At 42.3% G+C, this 17,183-nt stretch overlaps 1 protein-coding gene across 1 annotated transcript in view; it reads right to left on the reverse strand.

The window, feature by feature from the left end:
• Positions 1-9,952: 9,952 nt before the first annotated feature.
• The window catches only part of Ap4e1 (adaptor-related protein complex 4, epsilon 1 subunit), a gene marked incomplete at its 5' end in the record, with an annotated part of 56,157 nt that continues 48,926 nt past the window's right edge, over positions 9,953-17,183 (reverse strand). Inside the window, 3 exon segments of the mRNA XM_013510289.1 lie at positions 9,953-12,784; positions 13,739-13,896; positions 15,918-16,108. Coding sequence (XP_013365743.1) covers positions 12,624-12,784; positions 13,739-13,896; positions 15,918-16,108 — 510 coding nt within the window.

Below are 17,183 nucleotides of genomic sequence, written 5' to 3' on the forward strand. Positions count from 1 at the left end.
TTTTTTTGGTCTTTTTGAGACAGGGTCTCGCTATGCAGTTCAGGCTGGCCTTGAGCTCACTTTTGTAGCCCAGGCTCGTCTCAAACTCACAACGATCCTCCTGCCTCAGCCTCTACAGAGGGCTAGGATTACAGGTGTGCGCCACCATGCCTGGCATAACAATAATTCTTAAACCAAGAAATAATTTAGTTGAGAATCACTTCATTTAAACAACTATCTAAAAATGAGACCCTTGGGCGGCCCAGGGACTGACAACAGTTCTTAACATTTAGAAGTCTAACATCCTTGGAAGGAAGTGTCATTTAACGTACAGCAACCCTACCTCACCTTCCCCCAGCCCCAAACCCTACTATTATGTAGACAACTGGTAGCCCAGAGTGCATAGGGTTCTCCCACTGAGGACACCCTCAATACAAATCCATTCCGAATTCCGCTCGGACCAGCCCACCACAGAATCCTGCGCCTTGGGCTGCCCAGGCCCTTGCCCTCCCGGCCGGTGCAGCAGCATCTGTTGCTGCAAATCTTTGGGCATCACATTCTGATGGGGAGTCTTAAGGATCTTCTTCTCCACTTACCTTTCTTGACGTAGCCCTTGGCAATCATACTAAAGGGCTCTTCCCTCTGCAGTACAGGGGACTGAGCCCAGGGACTTCACACTGACTTACTTCCCCAGTCCTATTTACTAGGTAGAACCCTCCCTTCATAGCCATTGGAACTGGGGCTGCTTTCTTGATTTCTTTTCTAGATCATTCATTACTGATGTATAGAAATAGTATTGACTTTTGTATGCTGCAACTGTACTGAATTTATTAAATTTTTTATGGAATCTTTAGGATTATAGATATATATATTCATGTCACCTGCCAACAGGGACAATTTAGGAGACCTTTCGTTCTCTTACCTAATAGCTCTGGCTGGGTCTTCCAGTCCCATGGTGAATACAATAGATGTACTAAAAGTGAGCATCCTTGTCTTGTTTAGATCTTAGAAAAGAAACTTTTATTATGTTAGCTGTGGGTTTGAGTTTTTCCTCCTGTACCTAATTGTTAAGAGACTTTGTCATGCAGGGATGCTGAGTTTTATTGAATCTTTCAGTGTCTATGAAAATTACCATATCATTTTTGTCCTTGAAATGTTGATGTGATATACCATGCTGATTGTGAATGTTGAGCCATAATTGCATCCTTGGGATGAATCCCACCTGATTATGATAAAAGATCTCTCTTTTTTGGTGGTGCTGGGGCCTCACATATGCTAAGCAAGTGCTCTACTACTGACCTACATACCACTTCCAGTTATCTTTTTAATATGCTGTTGAATTCAATTTGCTAGTATCTCATTGAGAATTTTGCATATGTGTTCATCACACTACAGGATATTGACCCGTAGTTTTCTTTTTCTATTATGTCCTTATCTAGTTTCTTTGATGGGAGACTTTTTATTATCACTGCTCAGTGTTATTACTATTGGTCTATTCTGGTTTTCTCTTTCTTCATGGTTCAACTCTGGTAGGTTGTATGTGTTCGGGAACTTATACATTTACTCTAGGCTTTTCAACTTATTGCATAGCTTGTAATAGTTTATGATCTTTGTACTTCTGTAATATCAATTACAATTTCTCATCTGATTGAGCCTTTTTCTCAGTCTAGCTAAGGGGTTTGTCAACTTTATTTTTGTAAAATCAAGTATTTTGTTAATGTTTTGTATCATTTTTTAGTCTCTACTGATTTACTTCCATTCTGATCTTTGTCATTTCTTTCCTTCTACTAGTTTTGGATTTAGTTTGTTTTTGTCATTCTAGTTCCTTGAAGTGCCATGCGTATTTGTGATCTTTCTGCATTTCTGACATGGCTGTCAACTGCTATCGACCTTTTTCTTAGGACTGTTTTTGCTTGTCCCACAGGTTTTGGTTTGTTGTGTATCTATTTTCATTTGTCTCAAGACTATGTAATAACTATGTAATAAACTGAAATTTTTCACAGATTTAAATTTCCTTTGGATTGTCTTCATTGACATATGGGTCATTTTGGAGTATTTATTTCATTTCCACGTATTTGCATGGTTCCCACCTTTTCTCCTGTTGTTAAGTTCTACCTTTACTGTTATGGTCAGAAAAGTTACTTGGTATGATTCCAATTTTTAATTTGTTGAGTTTTGCTTTGTGGACCAACGTATGGTCTATCCCTGAGTATGTTCTCTGTGCTGTTGAGAACATGTCTTTTCAGCTGTAGGATGGAACATCTTGCAAGTGTCTGTCAGGTCTATTTGGTCTAAAATGCTACTGAACTCAGAATTTTCTTTGTTAAGTTTCTGTTAAGTTTCAGATAACCTGTTCATGACTTAACATCGAGGGTGTTGGCACACTCTACTATTGTATCACCATCTATTTTCTCCTTTGGATATATTCATACGTGCATTACATATTTTGCTGTTCAATGTTGAGCACATCAATAATTGTTATATCCTCATGTATTGATCTTTTTTAAAGTTTTTGAGTTAGAATCTATTTTATCTAAGTATAGCTACTTTTGCTGGGGTTTTCTTGGTTTGTATTTGAATATAATATTTTTCCCATCCCTTCATGTTCAGTCTATGCATGACCTGAGAAGTGAAGGGTTTCTTATATACAGCATAGAGTTGATTCTTGTTTGTATCCGTTCAGAAACTCTAAGCCTTTTAATTAATTACATTTTAATCAATTACATTCAAGGGAATGACAGGTAATGACTTGCCTACTGCTGTTTCACTACTTTTCTAGATATCTTATAGATCATTTCTTTTCTTCCTCTCATGCTGCCCTCTGTTGTGCTTATCTAATTTTCCATGGGTTTTGGTTCTTTGCTTTTTACTTTTAGTGAATCTACTGTAACTTTTTGCTTTGTGGTTACACTGACAGTTACAAAATGTTATAATAAGTTACTGTAAACTGCAACTTTGACTACAAAGGGGCAAACAATAAAACAACACATTAGCTCCATTCCCCTACAAATATATGGAATTTCAACAGTTTCCATCTTCTTGTACTGCCTATCCCTTGACAGGTTGTAACAGTTATAATCCTTTGAAGAGTTTGTCTTTTGTTTTCATAGTAAGGATATAATTAGATTATACACCATGGGTACTGGTTTGGAGTATTTTGAATTCATCTGCAACTTACTTCTACCAATCCATCTTACATATTCAAATGTTGTCTTACTAAACATCAGCACCCTTTCCCTTATCCTCATGCCCAATTTGGAGAACTCCCATCAGCATTTCTTGCAGGACAGATCTTGTGCTGATGAATTCCCTCAGCTTCTTATGGGAAAAAATCTCTCATTCCTGAATGACAGCTTTGACAGGTACAATATTCTTGGCTGAGTTTTCTCCCCTTTAGCACTGTGAATACATAATCCTACTCTTTCCTGGCCTGTAGCATCTGCTCTGGGACATCTAGTGTTGGGTCTACTGTGTGAACTTGCTATGTTATTAGCTTCCTTTGGTACTTTTTGACTTCTATACCTAATACGGCAGTGATATTTGGGTTGAATATGTTTGATGGCCTCTGATCTTCCTCACCCAGATGTAAATCTTTCTCCAGGTTTAAAGTTTTCTACTATTATTTCCTGAAATAGACTTTCTACCCCTTACTATCACAGGTTTCTCTTGAGCCACAAGGACTCTTAGATTTATTCTCTTGATGTCCTATGTATCCTGTACACTATCTTTGCTTCTCTTCACTCTTCTTCTTTCCTCTCTTCTGTTTTTTCAATGAGGCTGGCTTCATGCTCACGGATTATTTCTTCTGCCTGACCAGCTCTGTTGTTGAGGCTCTCCACTATATTCTTCATTTCATTCATGCTAGTTTTGAACTCTGGAAAATTTCTGAATTGCTTTTCTGTGTTTTCTTGGTTTTGCTAAGTTTTCTACAAACCACTGTAAATTCTTGATCTGAAAATTCTCACCATTTCCATGGAATGTGGGCGAGTCACTGGCACCTTACTCTTTGTGATAAAGTTACAGTTCCCTGTGAGCTCCTGATTCTCATGGATATACACCTCTATGTTTTCACATTTAAGAATTAGGCATTTATTCCAGTCTTTATCACTGGGTTTATTTTATGTACATCTGTTTAAGGTTATATCTGTCTAGGTGTCTAGTGTAGAGTGATTATTGAATTCTCTTAACTTGATGTCCCTGCCTCTTTTTCAGCACTAGATGGTACCCAAGCCCCCAGGCTGTGGAGGAACACACAGCAATTTTAAATTTGGTAAGATGTCTGACTTGGATGGGCCTGAATGGGACTCTGCAGGTGCACCAAGACTGTGTAGGATTGCCAGCCTGAGACCCACATGGAGGACCAATGGAACATATCTGCTACATTGTTTTTAGAGCACGGCCAAAATAGAGTTCCCAATGGTCAGAGTCCTGTGTGTGTCTCATGAACTAATGTAGGAATGCTTTTCCTGTTAAGGAATCCACAATGATGAAGAAGCTACAACCAGGCTTGATCTCACTTTTTGCAGGTTACAAACCATTAGTTTAGCCAGGCACAGTGATGCATGCTTGTAATCCCAGTACTCTGGAATGCTGAGGCAGGAGGATCATGAGTTCAAGCCCAACCTGGTAAACTTAACCGTTTAGGAAAACTAAAATACTCAGTGTCATGCTCTTTGATAGATGAAAGTCAGTGTTTTTTCATCTATAAATCACAACCCATCACTGGGTCATATAATTGATTTAATCGCTCCTATCTTGTACCTTTCAAGGTGTACACATAAACTATGGAAATAATCTAGGGATCAGGGAGTGCTATGGTTTGGATATGAAAGTCACAAAAGCCCCGTGTTTGGATGATGGAGGGGGGTGGTGCTACAGGTGACTTGCTGCTAGGAGGTGGGGTCACTATGGCAGAATCAGAAGAGGCGGTCACTATGGCTACAACCTGGAAGGGTGCATCTCCCTCCCTGGCTCCTCCCTTCGCTCTGCTTCCTGACCACCATCATGTGAGCAGCCTTCCTTCATGCCAGGCACTCCCGCTATGCTTGGGGTCTCTCAACCATGGACTGAAACCTCTGAAAACCATGAGCCTAAATAACCCTCTCTTCCTTTAAGCTGTGGGTGTTGTGGCTCAGCAATAAAGCAACTAATGAAGACAGGGAAAAAGGAGGCATTGGTAAGAACAGCGAAATGCTGGTAGCTATGGAAGGCAGATAGTGGCATGCAGGGCTCGTGCTGTTACTATTTATTTTATCTTTCTAAGATTTTTGTAATAAAAAATGTTTTCAAAATTATTGTGATTTAGGTATTTCTGTGCAGGCTACTTTTATTCATGGCAACAGCTATCATAGGAAATATAAATGGCATTCAACAGCCTCATCATCTTTAACAAAGCCATGTCTGAGACACTCGGTATAAATGATGTTTTATTTGTAAGAACCTAGGTATTTCTGGATTCCAAGCTGCATACATTCTATGTCTACAGATGAAGACAAGTCCATTATTTGGGTTCAACTCATTTCACCTTTCCCATAACTCACAATAATTATTCTCCTGAACCTCATGATCCACAGTCAGTCAACTAAGATTTTAAAAAATAAACCTTTAAACCTTGATACGTATCATCAATATAGGAACCAGCCTGATCAAGGGACTGGTTCTGTCCTTAGGTTCCTTAAATTAGGTGGCAGCAATGCAGACCCAATGCCTCCCGAGAACAGATAAGCCTGCTCTGCTCCTTGCCACTTACCACACAATATAATGGGTGGAAGAGACAGTGCTTAGACAGACTTCTAAGCATTTTTCTCTCACTGAAAAATCCAGCCAGCATATGTCCTGCCAGACTCTCAGGGAAAAACATCCTGAGGTCAGCTACTTTCCTGGCCTTGGCAATTTAATGTTTTAGGGGAGGAAAAGAACTCATCCACTTATGAAAATAGTTTAAAATAACAAGGAAATTGATTTCCTTTCTTGGAAAGAAGCCTACAATCTGGCTGAGGACCACTTACAAGAACCCACCATTTTTTCAGTGTTAACAGTGCTCCAGAAAAATCATGGTGTTCCACAGCATCTACACTTTCCCACACGCAGGACCACCTTTTCTCCATATCCTGACCATAGTCTTTTTGTTGGCAGGGTCCTCTGAGATTCACCTTTTGGGTGCCTTCCAACCTAGGGTCCCATGAAAAGTTTTCGGCTGACACAGTGACACATGCCTCTAATCCCAGCGCTGCGGGGGCTGAGGCAAGAGGATCACAAGTTTGAGGCCAGCCAGGGCAACTTCCTGAGATCCTGTCTCATAATGCAAAGTTGTGGGGAGCTCTGGCTTGAACACCAGCACAATTTTTTTAAAGAAATTTCCTCTGTAATGAATACACCTTTCCTTTTAAGCAGCTCCTCCCTGGGGCTTGGATGCAGAGGGCCTGCGCTTTCCTAACGGTCCTGATGCTGCTGACCTTCTTGCTCCATAGCTGTCCCTCCTATTATCATAGAGCTCACTTTTAAAAGAAACAGGTGAGGCTGATTTTGTCAGTAAGTCTGTCTTAACATATTCATTGGTTCCCTATCTTTAAATGCCAGGGTCAAATGTGCACTACTTTCTATCCAAGAAAAGTTCCTTTAGATCAGTAAAGGAACTTACAGATGCCTGCTGTGATACAGAAAAGCCCCCCTCCGTAAGTCAGTTTCTCTTGCCACACTGCATTTTCCAGAGATCTCTTGAGTGGCGTGGACATTCTTATCAGATTTCAAGCTGGCAAGGGGCTTGTCCTTGTCAGGCAGTCTTGCTTCTTCTCCCAAATGGTACAAATCAACACAGGCTACTTCACTGGAACCCTTTGCCACTGACTTAGATCGAAAACTGGATCCTTTCCTGGGTATTGCCTGGTCCACGATGACTGATTTTGACTGGAAAGGTCTTGCCAGCCATTCATTCAATAACAGTGAATGCCCACTGAGTAAATGAAGAGGACATGAAAATCCACACGAGCCCGGGTGGTGGCTCATGCCCGTAATCCCAGCACTTGGGAGGCTGACACCAGAAGGTCACCACGAGCTGGAGGCCAGCCTGAGCTACACAGCTCGACCCTGTCTCAAAAAACAAAAACAACAACCACAAAAGCCAAAAAAACCAATAGGATTGAGAAAAAGCAAAGACACAAATTACTCCCACCACTACAGATCCCATACACATTAAAAGTATCATAAAGGACTATCATGAACAGCTTATGCCTCGATGAAATGAACCAATTCCTTGAAAGATACAATCTGCCAAACTCACAGAAGTAGAAACAAACTGAATAGGTTTATATCTATTAAAGAGACTGAATCAGTAATTAATAAACTTCCAAAACAGAAAGCACCAGATGGGTTCACAGATGAATTCTATCAAACATAGGAAGTAATTATACCGGATAAGAGCAGAGGGACTAGTTCATAACTTCTTATGTGAGCCCAGCATTATCTAACACCAAAACCAAAGAAAGACACCATAAGAAAAGATCCATAGCTCTTAGGAACATAGCCAATCGAATTCAACAATATACATGTCTTGGTTACTTTTCTCTAATTGCTGAGACAAAACACATGATACCCAAAATTATGGAAGGAAAGGTTTATTTAGCTCACAGTCTGTGGAGGTTTCAGTCCATACTCAGCTGGCTCCAAGGCAGGGTGGCACAGGGCAGAGGGCAAAAGTTCATGCTGGCAGAAGATAGCAAAGCAACAAGAGCAAAAGGGAGGAAAAGGAGCAGCAGCTGGAAGAGCAAGCCTCTTTCCCTCCCTTGCACTGTATGCAAACTACCCGCCCCAGGGCAAGTGTAGCGCTCACATCCGTAATTCCAACACTGGACCATGAATCAATCATAAATCTAGAAGTCCGCCCCATGACTGCATGAGGCTTTAGGGGACATTGAAACACAAACCATAATAATACGTAAGTGTTAGCCAATATATAAATTACACACATACATATATACACATATATGTATGACAGCCAAATCCAACTATATATACGAATGATTATGTACTATGATCAAGTAGGTTTCAGTGTAGGTATGCAGGGCAGTGAAACAGAATGGGAGACTAGAAGGAGACCAACATAAACACAGCCAGCTGATTTTAACAAAGAAGCGAACTGGCCGTCCACGCGCCAGAGACAAAACAAACCTAGACACGGACCTTATACACTTCACAAAGATTAACTCAAAACGGACCACAGACATGAACCCAGAACTATAAAACTCCCAGAAGATAACCTAGAAGATAAAAAGAAGACAGATCACAAATCAGCATTAAAAAGGTATGTGACATATGCTATCAGGGACACACCAAGTAAGATGACCTGTCACTCAACACTTACTAGAATGGCCAAAATCCAGAGCACTGACACCACCAAATGCTGGCGAGGACACAAAACAACTCTCACTCAAGTTTGCAGTGGAGGGAATGCGAAATGGTACAGTCCCTGCGGAGGGAGTTTGGCAACATCTCACCAAACTAAACATACGCGTACCTCACCATCCAGCACTCATGCACCTTAGCATTTCCCCTGGAAGTTGGCACGTCCACATAGAAACCTACACACTAACTTTTATAGCCGCTTTACTAAAACTGCCAAAATCGGAACCAAAAATGTTCCTCCTAGATGAACAGATAAAATGGTTGTGATGTACCCAGACAGTGGAATTTTCAGTATTAGAAAGAAATAAACTGTCAAGCCATGAAAAAACATGAAGGAACCTCAATGCATACTAGCAAGTGAAAGACAATCTGAAAAGGCTGCATTCTGTATAATCCCAACTATACGCTATGTGGAAAAGCAAAACGATGGAAATAGTAAAAAAATCAGTGGTGGAGGAGATTCATAAACAGAGCACGCAGGGCTTTTAAGGCAGTGAAACACTGCACAACAGCACAGGGAAGGATGGACATCCCTGTACACTCGTCCAGACTCAGAGTGGACATCAAGAGTAAACCCTCGCGTGAGCTAGCCACCCTGGGTAATGAACGTCCACAAAGCAACTGGCAGTGCAGGGTCGTTCCCTGGAACAGCTGGCGTCAGATGCTGACAATGGAGGGGAGGCAGACAGTAACGGGAAATCTCTAAGCCTTCCTAACAATTTTTTTAAAAGTTCTCTTTTTAGAAGTCTTGAAGTCCTTTAAAAGAAAAACTCTGCCCACAGTCTCACAGGTCTCACACATGGTTCCTAACCACTAGAAAGCTCTCAGTCTCTCCTTACGGAGACACACTGAGGAAGGACTATGGGACAATTATTAACGCAGGCCCGAGGCTGTGGCTACCCCACCCTCCTCCAGCCCCTTTCTTTCCATTTACTGTGGTGGGTGTGATGAGCTAAACCTTTTTCCGTGCATCGAAGTCTCAGAACTGTTTTCCTGCTGTAAACTGCAGCCAGTGAGAGGCATAAATCCGTGGTATTTAAACCGCTTCTGACCTAGCTTTGTGTGGTAAGAGGCACGATGAAGAGATGGCCAGGACACCAGCATTCCTCGGTCACTCGATTTTATCTGACTGACTGGGGTTCTTGCGTCGCAAGGTACGCACCGAGAGGCGTTACGGGAACACAACCCTTCCTTCACTGCTCTGGTCACTAATCTTCAGACACTAATCTGTCTGAAGACCACAAAGTTCTTTCTATCACAGGGAATTAGTGACCTAGCTGGGCATGGCAGCGCATGCCTGTAATCTCAGTGACTTCGGATGCTGAGGCAGGAGGATGGAGAGTTTAAGGTTATACAGCAAGACCCTATCCCCCCCAAAAAAAAAACGTGACCCCAGCAATAGCAATACCTTTACTTTTAACCAATTGGGTCCGGATCTTTGGTGCTACTATGAATAAATGATTCTTCTCATCCCGTTCTAATTGTTTCTGCTTTTTAGCTAATGCTTACCAAATTACTGATTGGTAATTATTCAGCTATTTAAATAATAAAGAACATATCAACCAGAGAAAAGTACAGGTCACTGTATTTATTCTATGTTTAACTGCACATATTCAAATTACAGAGTTCAACTTCGCAGTAAGGTAATGAATGCCGGTTAAAGGGTCACTCGGTTGCATTTGTTCCTAACATTTTAACACAGCGCAACAGCCTAAGACACGGGTGTGAGTTCAGTGCACTTTCTGCAGCTCACAATCTCAGGACAAACACGTTTGTCCATAAAACAGACAAGTACATCAACATCTGAAAAATACTGACATGAAATAAAAATAAAAGAAAAATAAAAGTAAACACTGCACTTTTACCACAACCGTTGCGGCAGCCGACAGCATCACGCTGTGAAAGGCACTCCCTGGCATCTCAGGCGGCTCTCCCAGGCAGCCTCCCCACCGCCCCAGGGACCGCTCTGGTGGGGCCTGGGCACCGCTCCGCCTGCCCCTAAGGCTCTCCTGTGGTCTGTATTCCTCCACGGCTCCACGCTCTGCAAAGAGCCCGGCACAAAACTCGCCCGGCTAAGCATCCCTTGCACCACGGCAGCGCAGCACTGATGCTAGGGACCGCCTTCCCTGCCCGTGACAGAGGAGAGTGGACGGTGAGTCTGTCTGCAGACCTCGGCCTCCCCCAGGACCACACCCCCCTCGACGCAGACAGGCCGACGACGCCTGCTAGAACTTAAAAGTGATGTGGGCAGACCACGGACTGACCGAGAGTCCTTCAGCACCTATTCTCTAGTACCTGTTTTTAAAATCATAAAAACATAAAAACTGTAAGTACTGCACTGGACATTTCAACAGGAACTCTGTACCCGACTTGTGATTAGTGGGTCCAGAGAGAACAGAAGTTGAGCCACGTTCTCTGTGGCCAACCTAAAACTGTGCTCCTAGCCCCAAACCTGGCACCGGTGCACAGCTCCCGCCACTGGACAGCGCTGCACACCGGGCACGTCTCATTACAGCTGCTGCTACCACTCACAAGCGTGCCCTGTGGCCCCCCGGAGAGCGGCCCTGGGCTGCGTGCATCTGACCCCGCCTCGGAGCAAAGGCAGGGCAGCACCGGGCACTGTCCGCGCCACAGCCTGCTCGGCTGTCCTCTCCGCTGCCAGAGGATTGGCAGGGTCGGGCGAGGCATGGGGACGCTGGACAGGCGGGCGTGGAGGAGGTGGAGAAGCCGGTTGTGCATGGCCAGCAACCCCCAGCGTCAGTAGAATCGTTCACTGCCACCACGGGGACTCAGCCTGGGCCCGACCTTCTGGACAAATCACAAGCAGATCCAGCCACCCGTCACTTTTCCAGCAAGGTTTCACTGCATGTTTTTAGGAGTAAAATTAACAAAATGTTACACTTCTAAAATAACTTAAAAATTAATCCAAAAAACAAGGCTTTTACTTGTGCTCTGAACAACTGACCACCCTGGGGCCCCACGGGTCTGTACCAGGCAGGAGTGGGGCGGGATCTAGAAGAGGAACACCACCCGGCGAGAAGCGGCACTGACCCACCAGCGCTGAGCACAATGACTTCCCACGGGGTTACCTCAACTGTCTCCATGGTGACGCCAGAAAAAAATCACATGAGGACTACTTTCTGCAGCACCATAAGGTTTTATAAAATACTGCTTTAGTTAAGGTAAATGTCCAGATTTGGTCCATCACTCAGATTAGACATCACCTCTTCGTTTACTGACGATGATTCTGACAGTGGCCACGCAGACACAGCGACAGCATGAGCACGGCACGTGTTACTGCAGAACCTGCACGGTGCACTTAGCTGGTCGTGGCTTCAGCTGGATCCACGGGATGACAGCAGATCCGAAGACCAGAGAAGATAATCTGAACATTTATACGCTAGTAACAAATTTTAATGTGCCAAACAACCTACGTGGTAACTGGCTAAGATACTAGTCACATCGAAAGGCCTTTTGTATCTGTTTGCTTTCTCATGGGGTCTGCTTCTATATAGAAACATGCTGCAAGTGCTCCAGTTTTAAGTAAGAATATAGTGATTCAGTTTAAGTTTTAAAATGGCAAACAGGTAAATTTCATAGCCAAATTACCTGGAATTATGTATAATAAATTGTCTACAGTAAAAAACATTATCACAGACTGAATCTCTCCCCAGTACCCAGCATGCTTGTGGATGTCCCACAACTGCTAAAGTGTGCTATGCCAACTTAGGTCAACAGTCATCCAAGCAAAACATAACTAAAAGGACTGATTTACCTACCAAAACACACTGCGTTCTGAAGCCAAGTCATAGTTAGCTTTGGGATTATCAACTTCATGTCTCCATTCCATTAATACAGAGAACTGAATCTTGTCTTTATTACAAATTAGCTAGTACTAAAGTAAACTTGCTATAAAATTATAACAAAATAGATATTTTCATTACCTCTATACTAAAGTACTCCTATGTAAGTACCACTATACTTTATGCTAATATAAATCATTAGCATTTTATAATATTTAGCTTAGGTCACTATCCTGGACCCAAACATACTGTACAATCCTGAGTGAAAGTGTAGGGGTAAACTTCCTTGGGGATCGTTCTTGACCAACAGTCGAAAAGAAAACACATAAATCACAATTTGTAACATTCCCCTCTGCATGATAAGTACCATGAGTTCTTTAACTTTGGTAAATAAGTTTATGTGTGTAAACCATTAATCTTGACACAGTCCGGCAGGCTCTGCTAGGATCCCTCTATCGCCTTTTGACACTGATACGATAAACAGTCCGGAAGAGCGGGGCAGGAAGACCTGAACCACAGCGCTAATCCGTCAGCGTGGACACGGCAATGCAGTAGGCTGGGGGTGGACGGGAGCAGCCGACAGGCCAACAGCCCTTCATTGCCTGTAGGAAAATAAACATGAAAACTTGAATACAGAAGGACTTCAACAGGCATCTCTCCAAGAAGATACACAAAGGGCCAATAAGCACATGGACAGCTATTCAACCTCACTATCACCAGAGAAACGCAAATCAAACCTACAGTGACCTGTACTTCACACCCATAGTAAGGCTGTTCCCCAAAAAGCTGATGAAGATGTGGAGAAACTGGAACTCCTGCATATTGCTCATGGCAATGTAAAATGCAGTTGCTATGAAAATATGGTGATTTCTCAAAAAATTAAATAGGGAATTAACACATTATCCAACAAGTCCAACTGGGTAAACAACAAAAGAACTGAAAGCAGGATGTAAATGGATACGTCATGTCCACGTTCACAGCAGCATTATTCACCGGAGCCAAAAAGTAGAAAAAACCCAGTGTCCATGACACATGAATGGATGGTCAGAAGGTGGTCATTCATAGGGTGGCACATTCAGACTGCAGAAGAAAACTCTGACACATACTGCAATACAGACAGCCCTGAAGACATTGTGCTAAGTGAAATTAGCCCGACAGGAAAGGACAAATACCGTGTGAGTCCACTGGTGTAAGGCACCTAGTGACATCGAGACCAAAAGCAGAATGGTGGCTGCGAGGGAAGGAGGAAGGGGAAGTGGGGAGCTTGCTTGTAACAGGTAAAGAGTCGGGGAGATGGGAAGTTATGGCGGTGATGGCAGCACCACGTGAAGTACTTAGTGCCACTGCATTTAAAAGTAGTTCCAATGACATATTCCACGTCACAGGTAGTCAACTTGAAAAGTACTTAATTTGGTCTGAGAAGCACTCATCTGAGCCATTCCTCACGGGCAGCTGCACTCTAAGGGACGCGCAAGGCCTGATCTGCATTCTGACAGGGAGGAAGCACCCAGGGTGAAGCGCCAGGACACAGGGTGCTTCTGCAGAGTGCTACCAACCTCGGACGTCAACCACATGAAGCCTCACTTTCTCTTGCAGCGTTTTGAGGGCAGAAGGCAGAGCAGCTTGAGGTTCTGACATTTTTATATTCTGCTTCACATCATTCGCAAAGGATAACCACAGTTTACCAAAGTCTTCAGTTGAGATCTTTAATGGCCTGAAAATAATTTTTAAAATTAGACTTACATCCATAAGCATGAAGTAATTCTAAACAAATGGATCTCTAATGACTTGTGGAAATAAAATATAATTGCTATAAATATGGACACCACAAAGCTTATCACCTTTAACCAACTATGATTAGAATACTGCCATAATCTAACCTGATGAAAAATACTGAAAGCAGGAGCTATTATTAAAGTGCTATGACTTCTCAGTAATCACTGGGCTCTCTCTTTCTGAGTGTTAGTCATTCCAGTAAGACTTTACCAAGTAGTTTCATGAGTCATTCAAATGTAACACAGAACTTTTCTTTCATGCATTCTTTGGATTTGGGGACACTGACATTTTCTCTCCAAGTCATGTAAAAGAGTATGAATACAAAGACCTAGCACCTTAAATAAATTATACAGAGAAAATTTTTAACAAATATAGTGTTTTAAAAATAGTTATGGGACTAAAGATCAAATAGTTAACACCAGATATCTCTGGGGGTGGAATTATAGGGAACTTGATATTGTACTTACATTTTTCTATAGCATTTGAATTTTTATAATAACTACACACTGATTTCATAATCAAAAAAAATATTTTTAAAGATACACAGGATTTTGTTATTATGCACGAAACAACTGTTTTGTGTTACATATAATGTTTTCCTCAGGTAACTTTTTTAAGCTTAGATTAACAGAGGGCAATAGGCATAAATACTGTTGACAACTTGACAGACATGTTTTTACTAAAAGACTTTAGACTGGGTAAAAATTATAGGAGTGTAACACAAGTAGTGGTCCTAGTTAAAAAGACTACAAGTATTCAAGGGTGATGAGACGACTACAAAGCAGTCCTAAGCAAGACTTAAGTTAACCAACCAGCTTTCTACATTTACTTGTAAGTCTGTCCAAGGCCTAGGCTCCTCGTCTGGACATGAGCAGTGGGCTCATAGTAAGTGAACCTCTGTGAGTCACTGATCCCCACTGAGGCCTGTAGTGGCGGGTGAAGCCGTAAAACCTCAAAGGTAAGACAAGCCCATAGCTAAGGACACCCAGCTCCAACCTCAACTAGAGTAAGAACGTAGCCTCCAGCACCTCACTCCTGGGTAGAGACCTTCCTGGAGCGAACACAGCTCTCTTAAATTAACATAATGCCTTACTTGGAGAGGTCCGTGAGCAGTTCTGCCCTTGAGTATTCCCCTCCCTTGTTCTGATAACTAAATAAATATGGGCTGCCCAGAGATGATCTTGGTTTTAGTCACCCCCCCTCAACCCCGAGAATCTTGAATCCTGTGAGAGGGTTTTGATCCTTCTGCAGCCCTGAAATCATACCATTTGTCTCTTTTATTTAACCTTCACTGTCCACTTGTTTGGGAGATTGCAGACCTGATCAGTCCGCAATAACTAAGGGATACGATTAACCAGAGACACGGGTACTTGCTTTCTTGGTTCAGGCAGCCTTTGTTTCAAACACTGCTCAAATATAGTATGATATATTTATAGAACTAATGAAAAGAGGTAAAAAATTATTTGTAATTATTTTGGTAACAGTGCAGTATCTAATATAATGCTAAATACTTACTGTACATTTAATACAATTTAGTAACTATTTTAAGTAATGTTCTTACAGATCTCTAGTGCTTAACAGAATTTATGAAAATAATAAAATGAAACTTTAAGAGCTTAAAAGGACATGCAGAATCTCTGAAGTTATCTCAATTCTCCAAATACTGAAGTACTGCTTTCAGAAGTTTCTCCCGATCACCAGTCAACCTCAACCCAATCAGGCCTCATAATACAGGATCTCACTGCACCACTTATCTTCTCATCACGGCATGATTCATGATTATAGGTGCATTTCCCGTGATTATTCAAGGTCTCCTGCCTGGACTTGGGGCTCTCTGAAGGTAGGGACTAATGTTTTACTGTTATACACCTTAGCACCCAGCACAGTGCCTCTGTCTTGAGAAAAGTCTAATAATGTCTGCTAAAATAATGACCAAATTAATACGCCAAAGATATTTACCTAATGAAATCTAACAGTGATAAGTTTACAGAAAATTCCAGCTGAACAGCGTGAGTATCCACCCTCTGATAACTGACAGAACCGGAGAGAGTCTCTTCCGTGAAAGGCCTTTCCACCTGTAGGCGGTACTGAAAAGTTTTGGTGCTTCCTGCTTCTGCTGCAGGCAAACAGCATCCAGGTTGCTCACTGGTCTGGAAATAAAAGTTAAAAAGATACTGAAGGAAGGAATGATGCACTCTATTACATGAATCCAATTTCCTATTTAATGAAGTGGTGCAAAATTATACTAACATGAGAAGCTAATAAAGGACATTATGAAGATGACCAACAAAAAATTCACCAGCACACGTAATTAATAAATACGATACAGGCCAAAACTATTAACAATGACATACAATTAAAACCTATGCACAGTTTATTAGCTGCAGCCCCAGCCCCTGCACCAGATTTGAAGACGGCAGAGTTTAAGGAACAATAATAACACAGATGTCTTGCATTCCCACTGGCTGCTCTCACTTAAGCACTGATGATAAAAGTCAGGTAACTGCGTTGGTTTTGTCTTAATTTTTTAAGTTTCTAGAAGAAACAGTGTCAGTTTCATGGAAGACAGATGCACTGGTCAAATAACTTGACCAAGGACATCCAGGCGACAGTGCAGGCAGACACACTTCCAGAAATGACACGCCTTGCAGGTAGGGAGGAAACAGAACTGATCTGAGCTCTCACCGCAGAGCAATACAGCGGTGGGAGAAAAGCAAGCCCACAGCGTACACATTTATCCTTCAGGAGTCTTACTCCTTGATGTGCCCGTTGGTTCTGTTAAATAATTTGAGTTTCAGTGGTTATGGTAACAGTAAACAAGACATTTAAAGAGGGCGGGAAGAGAAAACACAAAATACATACTAAAATAGTAATCAAGCAACATTTATCACATACCATGTATTGCTACAAGCATCTTGAGGATCTCAACGCTTAAACCTCACAGGAGCAGGCACACACTATCACTGCTGTCATTTACACAGGAGGAAACTGAGGCACAGTGCAGTTACATATCTTCACTATGGAACCCAGCTAATAAGCTGCAGAAGCAAGATTGGCAAACAAGCAGGGAGAGCCAAGAGCCTACTTCTCCACTCTACTCCACTGAAACTATCAACCTCCCCCAGCACAGTCGTTACTGTGTCTGATGGCCTCCGTGGTAGATGACAACTGGTGGTCACCTAGTGACACCCAGCTGAACTGAACCAGCCTGGTGCTGGGTGTGGG

The sequence above is a fragment of the Chinchilla lanigera genome, unplaced genomic scaffold (genome assembly GCF_000276665.1).
Source record: "Chinchilla lanigera isolate Chin_1 unplaced genomic scaffold, ChiLan1.0 scaffold00008, whole genome shotgun sequence".
Taxonomy (NCBI): Eukaryota; Metazoa; Chordata; class Mammalia; order Rodentia; family Chinchillidae; genus Chinchilla; species Chinchilla lanigera.